The sequence below is a fragment of the Wickerhamomyces anomalus genome, assembly GCF_001661255.1.
Source record: "Wickerhamomyces anomalus NRRL Y-366-8 unplaced genomic scaffold WICANscaffold_3, whole genome shotgun sequence".
Taxonomy (NCBI): domain Eukaryota; kingdom Fungi; phylum Ascomycota; class Saccharomycetes; order Phaffomycetales; family Wickerhamomycetaceae; genus Hansenula; species Hansenula anomala.
Window position 1 is genome coordinate 955,725 of NW_017567112.1, and position 14,332 is coordinate 970,056.

The 14,332-nt window shown below is 34.8% G+C and overlaps 5 protein-coding genes across 5 annotated transcripts; 4 read left to right on the forward strand and 1 right to left on the reverse strand.

Moving 5' to 3' along the window:
• Positions 1-206: 206 nt before the first annotated feature.
• Positions 207-2,828, reverse strand: OSW7 (Osw7p). The gene has a single exon (XM_019180432.1). The coding sequence runs from the start codon at positions 2,816-2,818 to the stop codon at positions 290-292; it is 2,529 nt and encodes an 842-aa protein (XP_019039165.1). The 5' UTR covers positions 2,819-2,828; the 3' UTR covers positions 207-289.
• Positions 2,829-3,191: 363 nt separating this feature from the next.
• Positions 3,192-5,822, forward strand: SAP155 (Sap155p; the record flags this gene model as incomplete). Its single annotated transcript, XM_019182714.1, has 2 exons — positions 3,192-4,968; positions 5,077-5,822. Exons 1-2 carry the CDS (start codon positions 3,285-3,287, stop codon positions 5,820-5,822), a joined length of 2,430 nt encoding a protein of 809 aa, XP_019039166.1. The 5' UTR covers positions 3,192-3,284.
• Positions 5,823-6,237: 415 nt separating this feature from the next.
• On the forward strand, positions 6,238-7,888 carry WICANDRAFT_62536 (lipase ROG1 family protein; the record flags this gene model as incomplete). The annotated part of the gene is made up of 3 exons (XM_019183392.1): positions 6,238-6,269; positions 6,321-6,433; positions 6,486-7,888. 3 exons carry the CDS (start codon positions 6,238-6,240, stop codon positions 7,886-7,888), a joined length of 1,548 nt encoding a protein of 515 aa, XP_019039167.1.
• A 615-nt stretch (positions 7,889-8,503) lies between these two features.
• On the forward strand, positions 8,504-9,730 carry WICANDRAFT_83961 (uncharacterized protein; the record flags this gene model as incomplete). The annotated part of the gene is made up of 2 exons (XM_019185629.1): positions 8,504-9,211; positions 9,686-9,730. 2 exons carry the CDS (start codon positions 8,504-8,506, stop codon positions 9,728-9,730), a joined length of 753 nt encoding a protein of 250 aa, XP_019039168.1.
• An 851-nt stretch (positions 9,731-10,581) lies between these two features.
• INO80 (chromatin-remodeling ATPase INO80) lies at positions 10,582-14,280 on the forward strand (the record flags this gene model as incomplete). The annotated part of the gene is made up of 1 exon (XM_019181695.1): positions 10,582-14,280. One exon carries the CDS (start codon positions 10,582-10,584, stop codon positions 14,278-14,280), a length of 3,699 nt encoding a protein of 1,232 aa, XP_019039169.1.
• Between the last annotated feature and the right edge of the window lie 52 nt (positions 14,281-14,332).

The window sequence follows — 14,332 nt, forward strand, 5'->3', positions numbered from 1 at the left end:
GGCTGGATTGGTTATTTTGTTAGTGAATGGATATCTTTTTGAGTGTATCTTTTGTCTTTGCAATGTTGCTGATGTTCTTTTGTAGTTTTTGGTGCTGTGGAGTCTGGACCCAGACGTTGAAATTCCTTTTCCTGGTTTCATCTTGCGAGCTCATAACCGGAGAACAACAACCTCAAAAAATGTGATACAAACTACAAAAAAACTTGGTAATAACAAAAGATTAAAAATACTATACAAGAAGGCGTAGAATAAAAGCAATTGTCCAGTCTAGTTAGATAAATGTCAACCACTACTCAGGTTCTGGGGTATCTTCAGGGATTGGAGTTTCATCCTCTTCTACAGAATCTGGTTGATGCTCAACAATGTCCTCCTCAGGTTCATTCTCTTCAGAATCAGGTTGATGTTCAACGATTTCTTCATCAGATGGTTCGGATTCAGGCTCGGCTTCGTCAACAATAGGTTGTTGGATACCACCAACTGGTTCAACTGGCTCTGGTGGAGTAACTTTATCAGTTTCTGCAGCTTCATTAACAGCCTCAACCAAATCTTCTTCCTCGTTTAAAGGTGTCTCCACATCTTCAGGTTGAGCATAGGATCTAACAGGAGCATCAACAATTGCAGTTTGAGTGGTTGCTTTTGATTCTTGGGATAACTGAACAACTACTCTTTCAGGGGTATCAACTTTGGTTTCATGAGATTCTTCGGTCTCTTGAGATAACTGAACAAAAGATTTGACTGGTTCATCAACCTTAGTTTCTTGAGAAACAGCTTCATGGGACAATTCAACAAAATATTTAACTGGTGTATCAACTTTGACTTCTTCAGTCTCTTTTGGATCAGTGACAATTCCATCATCACCAATTGTTGCAGTTTTGGTTTTGAGGTAAGTCATTGTAATTTCTTCACCTGCTTCAATGGCAGCTTCTTCAGCTCTTTCTCTAGCCTCACGAGCTTGGAAAGCCAGATTAGCTTTGGCTCTTAGAATGGCAAATCCATTACCGGAATCCTGTTCCAAAGTTTTCATTGTGAATGCAACTTCGCTAATCAGTTTATTAATCAATTCAAAATCTGGTTTCTTTGCAATCAGTTCTTCTCTTTTTTTGATCAAATAGTTTTTAGCCTTGACGTATTCTCTCCAATCTGAGAAATTTTCATCATCATCTTGTAAACCTTCTTGATCAATTTTTTTAAAAGTATTTGAAAAAGTTGAATACATCATTTTTTTACTAAATTCATTGATTGAAACTTCAGCAAACTCTTCAAAAATATCCACAATCAATTTTCTTTCAATTTCTAAATTGTCTTCAATATCAGCAACATGTTTTTTCAACTCAACATTGATTTGATCAGCTAAATATTTTAATGATTCACTTTTTTCAGCTAATAATTCACGGAATTCTTGTCTTGAAATCTTGTGATCAATGAGTTTCCCAGACATATCAAGTTCAGCCTCTTCATCATTTTCAAGAATCACAGTAGTAGAATTGATATCATAAATGACCCTATTGATATAAGCATAATCCATATTTGAAGTTTGACTTAAATTTGATAATAATTTAGAGATATGAGGTTTAGCTTCGCCAAGTTGTTCCAGCTCTAATTCCCTTATTGATTTGTCAAAATTCTTGAAAATATTTTCAACAGTAACATCAATAAAATTTCTCCATGCTGTAATTTCATCAGCTAAAGATAATGTCAATTCAGCATTTTCCTCCTGTGCAGCCTTTGTCTCTAAAGAATCTTCAGTGGATTCAGAAAAAGATCCATATGATGAGACGGTTGCAGTCTCAGCAAAAGTTTCGGTTTCAGTTTCAGTTTGAGAAGGTTCATCACTTATGATTGCTTCTTTAGCTTCAGTGGATGCTTCTTCTTCAGGTGTTATTTCAAGAGTTGGAACTTCAGTTTCTTCTTCAAAATCAGTTGGACTATCAGAAGTGGCTGCTGTGGAGTCACTTTCTTGATTTGACGAATCTGAATTACCATATTTGATGATTTGTTCATAGGCTGAAGAATAACATTTATGAGACAATGAAATAATTTGTTCAACCCTGAATAGATTGTAATACTTGATAGCTTGACTGATAATAAAATCGACATGTTCTTTCAAATATTTGTCATAACTTGGTTTAATCAATGGTAAGACTTTGGAGTGATAAAATGGGGCAACATGTTTGGCATAAATTTCAAAAACATGCAATTTAATCAACTTGAAATGCTTAGCAGCTTGAACCCTAGCGATTGCAATAGACTTCATAGACTTGGATTGAGTGCTTTTTGAAAAAGGAATAGCTTTGTTATTATAAAAATCAATCACAAGAGGCTTTGTCAATTTATAATGTTCACAAGCTTTTGCTCTCAACAAGGTAGTTTGTTCAATAAGCTTGCTAAACCCAATCAGAGTATACCTCACTGCAAGGGTATTGAAGAACTTTGCTTTTTCCTCAACCAATTGATAATATTTGACCAATTGAGGTTTATAAACAATGATCTTGTCAAAAACTGGCGAGTTCACCACTTTATCAACGACATTATCAACATGTTTGGATAAATAGACCTTATATTTACCAGCAGCGACACCGGTAGCCTTGGAATATGAAGGACTAATGTATTTGGTGTTGACGTTAGTGAGGAAAGGTTCCAATTGAGATTGAGCTGGTATCACGTAGTCATTATAGTATTTATGGCTCTTGATATGGGTGAAGGAAGAATCAACTTGTGAGCGCACCGCTTGGATCTCTGGTGCTGAAAAGTCAACTGTGAGGAACACGAGGTAGGAGAGGATCCCCAGAAGCAGCACTTTCTTCACGAAGGAGCCCATTGGAAAGCAATTGTTTGGTGGGTATTAAGTCTGAGCTGTCTTTTGTTGATGGTTGATGGCACTTTTTCACGAAAAGATTCAAAGAATTGAGCACAACCAGATGCCCAAAAAAAGAGACTTGGAAATACACGGAATAATTGTATTGAAAAGGGTAAATTAAAGTGAATATATACAATAGAAATATCCCAATAGCCATAATGAAAGCCTTTTCAACAGCAAATAGCCTCCCTGAACCACCCGATTCCACCACCACTCAAAGAGCCACCACAGGGTAACACTTCGCGAAATTCGATTCTGGCTTTTTGCGAAGGTTTTTGGATTTGAACATCAACAACGTCAAAAACACTCACTCAAAGAGCCAAACAGCAGCAGGGTCAACCGTCACCAATTGGAGCACACACAGGCCTAGGAAGGATCACCAACAGAACCTCTGACTGAGCAAGGGACTACACCCTCAACACACACCATGTCTTTCTGGCCCTTTGGACAGAACGCCAACTCGGCTTCTCACTTGAACAGACTGTTGGACGAATACTACTACGAGAGGTCAAATGCTTCACAACAACAGTCCAGCACCAACGCACAACCATCCGAAGTAGATCCTTCATTTGCTTCAGCTTCAACTACACACAATGCTGCCACTTCAAGCAACAACCAGGATACTTCAGCCATAGCGGGATCAAGTTCAAATGTGACCCCAGGTTTGGATCAAGAGAAGGAGAATATTAAAATTGATAAAGAATTCGTTTATGATTTATTGGATGACCCAAGTTTCTTGAATGAGTTGAGTAGGCAAAATAACAAGCTGATAGATTTCATATGCTTTGGTTATATTGATAAAGAAGATGATGAAGATGAAGGTGGTGATGAAAGTGGTGTTGATCAGGATAATGATGTCGATATGAATGATGATGACAATGACAATACAAAACAGCAAAAGCAACAAACACAATCAACACAAGGAAAATCTATCTTGGAAGTTCTTCTTGATCTTGTCGTTGACTCAGAACAATGGTTTGAAGAGAATGAGCAACAACTTTACCAAGCTTCCGAAAACCAGTTGGATGAAGATGAAACAACAGCCAATGACATAACAACAACATTCAATAGAATACATACTGCATCTGAAGTTTTGTCTTGCAAAATTTGGCTGATATCTGAAAACTTGGTGGAGGAACCTCAACTACTGAACAAGTTGTGGTGGTTTTTAAAAAATGATTTCAAAAGTTCATCTCCTTCAATTCAATTCTTCATCAAGATCAATGAACAATTGTTGGAATCAAGACCAGATCAAATGTTGAATTTCATAAGGTCTTTACAGGATTTAGTTGATTTGTTTTTGAAACATGTAAACATCACCATGATTATGGATTTTCTTTTGAGGATAATTACAACTGACAAGGCAGATAACCCAACTGGTATAATAGAGCTGTTATCTGAACAAAAATTGATACCAAAGTTGCTTAACCTACTCTATCCAGATCATGACAGTTCAATTCAATCTTCTTGTGGTGATTTCCTTAAGGCTTTAATTGCAATTAGTGCAAACACTTCAATTGATGAAAATACCATTGGCCCAAACCTTTTAACTAAAGAACTTGTTAGTGATACGTGTATTGATAAAATTATTGAGATCATGTTGCTAAAAGGTAATGGCTTGGCTACTGTTGTTGGTGTCATTATTGAAATTATTAGAAAAAACAATTCAGATTATGATTCAGTCAATTTGTTATATACAACTACTGAATCTAATCCTCCTAATAAAAGGGATCCAATATATTTGGGTAACATGTTGAAAAAATTTGCTCAAAAATTGGGGTCTTTCAATGATATATTGACTGATAAGGAATTAACTTCCAAAAGAATTGAAACTCAAATCAATCAAGAAATTGAACCATTAGGTTTTGAAAGATTTAAAATTTGTGAATTAGTTGCAGAATTATTACATTGTTCCAATATAGCATTATTGAATAATCATCTTACTGAAAAAATCATTGAAGAACGTGAAAACTTCTTGGAACAACAAGAATTCAATTTGAAGAATGCCCTAAGTGAAGACTTGATCAACAGTAATAATACCAAACATTCAGCATCTCCATCCCCAGGTGCAAACTCCTACAATGGGAGTACTTTTTCAAATTTAAATATTGGTGGGACTTCAGAACCATCTGTTGCTTTGAGTTCCAAGCATATAACTATATCACCACATTCAACTCCTTCAATTGATCCAATGACTTCTATCACTGAAGCCGACGAAGATGTTAAAAGTCAAGAAGATGGATCAAGTGGTTCTCATCATCATCAATTGCCTCAACTTCATATCCCAGTTGTGACAAAGAAGGAGCAATTGCGTTCAAACCCAACTGTTGGTGATGTTTTCAAAATTGCATTAATTGATTCAAATGTTTTGACTACAATAATTGACATGTTTGTTAAGTTCCCTTGGAATAATTTCTGGCATAATGTTGTCTTTGATATTGTTCAACAAATTTTCAACGGAAGATTGGATATTTCTTATAATCCATATCTGATTTTGGAATTGTTTGATAAATGTGATATTACAAACCTGATCATTAATGCATATAAATTATGTATTGATACAGAAAGAGAAACAAATGTCAGATTAGGTTATATGGGTCATTTGATATTGATTGCTGAAGAAGTTGTTAAATTTTCCTCAACTTTCCAAAATTCAAAATTCAATGATACTGAAGCTGACGAATTAATCTATACCAAATTAATTGATGAGAATTGGATTAGCTATGTGACTAATGTTTTAACCGAGACAAGAGAAATGTATAATTGTGTTTTGGGAGGAATCAAAGCTAATGAATTTTCTGAAGGTGATTATATCAATCATAATACTATTGTCCTGGGGAATTCAGAGGAGGAGATTTTGAATCAACAAACAGAAGATGGTGGTCCTCCTGATGAAATGTTTTATGATTCAAAAGAGACAGAAGAAGAGGAAGAAGAAGAAGAAGAAGACAAAGAAATGGCTTAGAAGAAGAAGAGGAAAAAATAATAATAAAAAAAAGAGAGAACAGCAAAAGAACATGGTTTTCATTTACGAATTATTTATGAGTTTACGACGCTTACTGATTACATGTGCATCATTCAAACTAAACCAGCTTTTTTTACATATAGATAGTGTATGTTATTCATCATTAATTTTTTATATACACATCAAGACTGTTTATTCAAATCGCTGGATTGTTTAAACATCATTTACATTATTGAATTTTGAAGTTTTCTGTGTAAACAGCTATAACAGGACAATTGTACGACATTTCAGTTTCGCGAATTGGTTTTCTGCTTTATCGTGTGCCAGATCAGATAAAAAACCACTGATAACGAATCTTTCAATTTACACCCTTATAGTTGGAACTGGCTTGAAAGCTTTGCTATTGAATATTGGAATGGAGTGCCACTTGCTAGTGCTAGTTCATGGGTGAGTGAATTGCTGTATTGGATAACCGAATATCACCTAACAATCAAACAGATTATGGGGAAATAAGAAGCATTTCGACTACATCAACCAAGAGATTGATAATCTCGATCTCTCTGAAAAGAGTGACGAGAAACTCGTTGTTTATAGGACACATGGTAATGAAGGTGAGTATGGAGTAGCAAGGTATCTGTTATCTAGTGAGCTAATACCAAATAGGATACAAAACAATTGATGGCATTGATGTTTGTGGTCTTCGGGTTGCTCATGAAATCATGGATCAAATAAAGACATTGAATAAAGAGGGCCACCATGTTACAAAATTTTCTATAGTTGGATATTCTCTTGGTGGATTGATATCGAGGTATGCTATTGGGATCTTATATCATCAAAATTATTTCCAGTCCATAAAGCCTGTTAATTTTATCACTTTTTGCACACCTCATGTTGGAGTATTAACACCTGGTTCTAATATTAGTGTCAAAATTTTCAATAATTTAGTTCCTAATTTATTATCACTCTCTGGGAAACAAATGTTTTTAAAAGACTCATCAGGTTTAAATCAAAATCCCTTGTTGTCGTTAATGGCCTCTCCAACATCTGTGTTCTACAAGGCTTTAGAATCGTTCAAATATAGAAGCTTGTATGCAAATGCAATAAATGATAAGAGAACGTCATGGTGGACGGCTGGTATTTCCATCGTGGATCCTTTCATAAACATTGATGAAAACTCAAGCTTGAATGATTTGAATTACAACTTCATCAAAAGTTATGAGCCTATTATTTTGGACTCTTTGGCAAATATCGTCATATCCAATAGAAAGATTAGTATCATGGGTGATGATGAGAAAGAAGAAGTTGATGAAGTTGTTCTTGTTTCTAATTTTTGGGAAAGAAAATGGAGGTGGGTAGTTGTTGCATTTAATCTGTTGTTTTTTGCTCCATTATGGGTTCTTTGGTTCATACTATCAGGAATAATGGAATCTTTTAAATCTCATAGGCGTATTAATACAACATTGCGTGAGAATTCAGGTTTTTTCGCATCATTGACCGAATTCATAAGCGATGAGCCTATTAACCTGATTGATAGTGATGAAGATGAAGAAGATGATGAATATGATTTCACTACACCTGCAGAATCCATTCGTTCTGTTGATTTTGATCACAACAACTTTGAGAAATCCTTACATGATCAGGCTGATACTTTAATGGAAAGTTTGTGGGATGCAATGACATCTAAAGATGAACTGGAGTCTGCTAAATATGCCAAATATGATATTAAACATCATACACCGGTAACAATCGAGGAAGATGATGGGGATTATGGAAGAATTGAAGATGAAGGATTCAAGGCAACTATTAGTGAATTGTCGTTTTTTGAAAAAGATTCAGAGTATTACAAATCAGAAGTATTATCACCATTCATTCTAAATTTGACAAATGAACAATTAGAAATAATCAAAAACTTGAACAACTTAACATGGAACAAATTCCCATTATTGATCAGACACACAAAAAGCACCCATTCAGCAGCTATTGTACGTGATTATAAGGATGCCACATTATATGAAGGGAAAGTGGTGATTAAGCATTGGCTAGATAATGTATTCCAACTTGATTAAGACTTTGCTATACAACTACTGCCACCATGTAGATTCACTTCCCGAATAGGCAGTCTACGAACCCTCCTCCACCGGGAATGGGCGCCCGCAGTACTTGATTGCAGATGACCGTTGCGACAAAAGGGAAAAAACGATCAAAAGCTCAACAACCAACGAACCGAAGCATCTCGGAACAAAGTGAACAAGATGGCTAGATAAATAAATATAGATGAAATCCACAGAATTGTAACCTCCAAAACATTTCCCATAAACCATCACCAGATAATTATGGGCTTTAACGTTCTCAAAAACGCTCTAGATACACGTTCTGTGCTCCTGAACCCTGCATTACCAATCTCTCCTCCAAATCTTATCAAACAAACAGATCATATTGGATTGGATATAGGTGGAAGTTTAACCAAAATTGTATATACAATTGACAATAGAGTGTTTTTAGAAAAGTTTGCTACTGAGAGTATTCAAGAGATTTTCAAATTCTTGGAACAGTTGGTGGAATTTAATGAGTTAAAATTTCAATATGTTGTAACTACAGGTGGTGGATCTTATAAATTTTATGAGAATTTGAACAAGATTTTCACAGAGAAACACAAGATTGAAATAATAAAGAAAGATGAAATGGAATGTTTGATCCATGGATTAAATTTTTTGATTAATGATATACCTAATGAAGTATTTATAATGGATCATCAGACTGAAAAGATCAATTATATTGAGCAATGCAAAGTTTCATATCCTTACTTATTGGTAAATATAGGTTCAGGGGTTTCAATGATTAAAGTTGATGGTCCTGATGGGAATTTCCAAAGAATTGGCGGTAGTTCACTTGGAGGTGGTACTTTATGGGGGTTGTTGTCCTTATTAACAGATTGTGAAGATTATGATTCAATGTTGAAACTATCCGAATCAGGAGCAAATAAAAATGTTGATATGCTTGTTGGTGATATCTATGGTGAGACTGGTTATAATAAGATTGGTTTGAAAAGTTCCACCATAGCTTCATCATTTGGTAAAGTTTTCAATAAAGTTAAAAGAAACAAGAAGGAGAAAAAACCAAATGGAGCAGATATAAATCAGGCAGATATCATCAAGAGTCTTGTCTATTCAATAAGTAATAATATTGGGCAAATCAGTTATCTACAAGCTAATATTCATGGTGTGGAGAGTATATTTTTTGGGGGGTCATATATCAATAGACATCATTTCATAATCAAAACATTAAGCTATGCTATAAATTTTTGGTCAAAGGGTGAAATGCAGGCACATTTTTTGAAACATGATGGATATATTGGAGCTATTGGTTCATTTTTAATGAGTCCGGAAGATGTTAATGATTATGATATAAATGAGTTGGAGCAGCAGACAAGAGATATGTTTGACATTAAGGCGGAAGCGGAGTACAATGAGTGAAGTTCAGGAGCTATTGTTATTACTACTACTATTTCTATGCTATTTATTGCCAATTACACATGATTTAGAGGTTTATGTTTATATGTAGTCGGAATGTAAACCATTTCACGTGATAAATCACATGACTGAATTACCGAGGGCTGATTCTTTCTGGTGAAAATCAACAGTTTTCAAACCAAAAGAACTCAAATTCGTGGCCAATTTCATCAAAATTTCATTAGAATTCAAAGTAAAGCTTTGTTAAATAAGAATATTTAGATAGATCTATTTATCCTTATTCTATCCATACTATTTTTAGCCTAAATTTCCTATATAAAACCTCCATTTTCGGTGCATTTTGTAGATTTCCAAGCGCGTTGAATTGAGATTTTTTTTCGAAGGTCCCAAAAGTTGCAAAGTGACGAAGCGCAAGTTGGAACTGAAACCGACAAATAAAAGGCTCTGGGCTGGCAGGGTTGGGATACGCTGGAACCTGAGAACAAACAAAACACCAACGACAACAGCTGCACAACAACGAGCTTTTCATCACAACCATCTTATCCAGGCCATACCTTCAAGCTCTTGATCCTACATCCTTTACTTACATAGCTCAAAGAGCCCATATCACAGCTATCCACAACCAACCCAGAGAGAAATTTTCAACCGGTGCTGAAGGATACTCAAAACAACACAAACATCAGCCAGTTGCCACCAACCTCTCACCAATCAATCATGGCTGACCAGGACATCTCACTGAGATCTAGTGGGTCGATACCGCTTGAAGAGCCATCGCCCAACCCTACAGCTACCACAACCGCCAATGGCGATGCCCACAATCAGGTATGTTGAATGATACCCCTTTGCAACACTTCTCATGATTTACTAACTATCTTTGACAACAGAGACCAGCAATGGCCATATCCTCCATACTATCGTCCCCTCCAACTGCTGCTGCTGGTGAGAAAGATCAAGATGGTGATGTCGACGTTGATCTTGATCTAGCTAAACCCGTTGACGTGGACCAAGAGAATCATCATCAGATACTGAACCATCAACAAGAGGAACAAGAAGATGATAGTCAAAATGAAATCATTCTACCTGAAAACTTTATTGAAGAGTTGAAAAACTCCAATCAAACGAAGTATCTTGATGAAAAAAATTCATATTTGAATCGTCTCAAGGCAAAATTAGCTCACATCACTACATTAGATTTGTTATCACTAAAAGCTAATAACTGGGATTATCTAAATAATGAAGAACTAGAATTCCTTGACAAGTCATCTAATGAAAGATTGGAACTAAGAAGAATGTTCAAACAACTGTCACAATTGGAATTCGTCAAGAAAGAATCCAAAAAGAGAAAAAATGCATCTTCCAATTCATCAACAACCGCTGCTACTGCTTCATCATCCTCTGCTAATGCTAAAACTTCCAAAGATCAACCAGTGTCAGCTACAATTGCATCTAATGGACAATCTTCAATTGCATCCAAAAAGAAAGGTAAAGGTAAGGGTAGAAAACCATCTATTTCTCAACCAGAACCACCAGCAGAAGACAAACGTCGCACCAAAAAGAGAAAAAACTCTGAATCTAATGCTTCAATTGATGAAAACAAACCAATATCATTGAAATTAAAATTTTCAAAACCTCCAAATGGGTTAGTTGCAATTGCTCCTGCTCCATCAGATGAACCAATAGAGGAAAAAATCGGTGGTAAAAGGAAAAGAGTTGCAAAGACCAATGCTGAAAAACAAATTGAAGCAACTTCAATTGCGAATGATGATAAATTGAAAAAAGATGTTGTAAAGAAACAACCACCATTAACTCCTGTACACTCTGACAAACCAAAAATGAATGTTAAAGAAATGAGAGCTATCAAGAGACAATATGATAATACTTATTTCACCATTTGGAAAGATTTATCAAGAAAAGATGCTCCAAAAGTTCATAGATTGATTCAACAAGCTACACAAACTAAGTTGATTAATTTGAGAAAAACTTCAATCTTATGTGCAAGAGAAGCTAAAAAATGGCAGGTTCGTACAAATAAATCCCAAAAGGATTTACAGGCAAAAGCTAGAAGAGGTATGAGAGAAATGTTCAACTTCTGGAAGCGTAATGAAAGAGAAGAACGTGAATTGAGAAAGAAGGCCGAGAAAGAAGCCTTGGATAAAGCCAAGAAGGAGGAAGAAGAAAGAGAAAGTAGAAGACAAGCAAGAAAATTGAATTTCTTGATTACACAGACTGAATTGTATTCACATTTCATTGGAAGAAAGATCAAAACTGATGAAATTGAAGGAACAATGGCTGCTGGTAATAACCAATCAAATCCTCATCATGATGTGGAAGTTCCAACTGATGCTAAAAGAACAGAAATCAGCGCATTAGATTTTGATTCTGATAATGAAGAAGAAATCAAGAAAGCTGCTGCTGCTAACGCTCAATCCGCTTTAATGGATGCAAAAGAAAGAGCTGAACAATTCAATGGTAATAAAAATGATTTGAAAGAAGTCAACATTGATGATGATGATTTGAACTTCCAAAATCCAACTTCATTAGGTGATATTACAATTGAACAACCTAAATTATTAAGTTGTACATTAAAGGAATATCAAGTTAAAGGTTTGAATTGGTTGGCTAATTTATATGATCAAGGTATCAATGGTATTTTAGCTGATGAAATGGGGCTAGGTAAAACTGTTCAATCAATTTCAGTATTGGCTTATCTTGCAGAAACTCATAATATCTGGGGTCCTTTCCTTGTTGTTTCACCTGCTTCCACTTTACATAATTGGCAACAAGAAATTGCAAAGTTTGTTCCAGATTTCAAAGTTTTGCCATATTGGGGGAATGCTAAAGACCGTAAAATCTTGAGAAAGTTTTGGGATAGAAAACAAGTTACATATACAAAAGATTCACCTTTCCATGTTTTGGTTACTTCTTATCAATTAGTTGTTGCTGATATCCAATATTTCCAAAGAATAAAATGGCAATATATGATTTTGGATGAAGCTCAAGCCATTAAATCATCTCAATCTTCAAGATGGAAATCGTTATTAGGTTTACAATGCCGTAATAGATTATTATTGACTGGTACTCCAATTCAAAATTCAATGCAAGAATTGTGGGCTCTATTACATTTTATTATGCCTTCGCTTTTTGATAATCATGAAGAATTTAGTGAATGGTTCTCCAAAGATATTGAAAGTCATGCTCAATCAAACACTCAATTGAACGAACAACAATTGCGTCGTTTACATGTTATTTTGAAACCTTTTATGTTGCGTCGTATCAAGAAAAACGTTCAATCTGAATTGGGTGATAAAATTGAAATTGATGTTTATTGTAATTTGACAAATAGACAACAAAAACTATACAAAATGTTGAGATCTCAAATCTCTTTGATGGATTTAATTGAAAAGGCAACTTCAGGGTCTGATGATTCAAATCAATCATTGATTAATTTGGTTATGCAATTTAGAAAAGTCTGTAACCATCCTGATTTGTTTGAAAGAGATGATGTTAAAAGTGCATTTTCATTCTCCAAATTTGCTGAAACTGGTTCATTTTTGAGAGAATCAAATCAATTGGAAGTAGCATATTCCACAAAGAACCAACTTGAATATAATTTGGCTAAGTTGATTTATCAAGATTTGTTATTACCAAATGAAAATAACCAAGTTGATGTTCGTGATCATGTTTTGAATCATTTGATGAATATTTGGAACTCTGATTATATTAATGAAAATGGCAAAGAAGATGCTGCATTTAGTTGGTTGAAATTTGTTGATCTAACCCCATCAAAAGCTTCAAAAGTGGCTAGAAAAAATATCATCGAATCAGCTATTGATATGAAAAAATATGTTGATGAAGATGATATCAATCAATCCATACAGGATAAAAAATTCTTATTAGTCAATGATGTTTCCAAATTGGATTGTTCAGAATTACGTGAAGTTCAACAAACCGTTTATGATGACATGTATTTGAATGTTCAAGATGTTGCTGTTCACCCTGCTGCATCTGCTCCACCAATTGAGCTAGTCTGTAATGATAGATCGTTTGTTCATAACAAGGACCAAGAATTGTTTAATCCAAAGATTAGAAAAGCTCTATCTCCATTGTCATTAGATGAACAATTACACCTGATGCAAAATAAAGTTCCATTATCACAATTTCCAAAAGCTGAAATGTTACCACCTGTATTAAATAATAAATCAGGTTTTTCATCTATTAAAATGCCATCAATGAATAGATTTATTACTGATTCTGCTAAATTGGCTAAATTAGATGAATTGTTGGTTGATTTGAAAAAGAATGATCATAGGGTATTGATTTATTTCCAAATGACCAAAATGATGGACTTAATGGAAGAATATTTGACTTATAGACAGTACAAATATATCAGATTGGATGGGTCTTCGAAATTGGATGACCGTCGTGATTTAGTTAATGATTGGCAAACAAGACCTGAGATCTTTGTGTTTTTATTATCAACAAGAGCTGGTGGATTAGGTATTAACTTAACAGCTGCCGATACTGTTGTCTTTTATGATTCTGATTGGAATCCAACAATTGATTCACAAGCTATGGATAGAGCTCATAGATTAGGTCAGACTCGTCAAGTTACTGTTTATAGATTATTGGTTCGTGGTACCATTGAAGAAAGAATGAGAGATCGTGCTAAGCAAAAGGAACATGTTCAACAAGTTGTCATGGAAGGTAAAGCTACTGAACAACAACCTGTTGGATTTCAAAAACCTTCAAGAGAAGTTGCATTCTGGTTATTGGATGATGATGAAGCTGCTGATGCCGTTCTAAAAGGTAAACAATTAGAAGAGGAAAAGAAGGCTAAAAAGAAACAGTCAAGAATTCAAGAATTGAATAATAAGAAATCCAAAAAGATAAATTTGGAAGATATGTATCATGAGGGTGAGGGTAATTTTGATGATGGTACAAACACGAATAACACACCATCAAGAGTTCCAACCCCAATAGCTAGATGATTTTTGGATTGAATTTATGAAAAAAAAAGAATAGAGGATATGTCATGAATGG

Excerpts from the sequence above, each read along its gene's own strand:
- OSW7 (XM_019180432.1), bottom strand. The coding sequence starts at position 2,818 with ATGGGCTCCTTCGTGAAGAAAGTGCTGCTTCTGGGGATCCTCTCCTAC.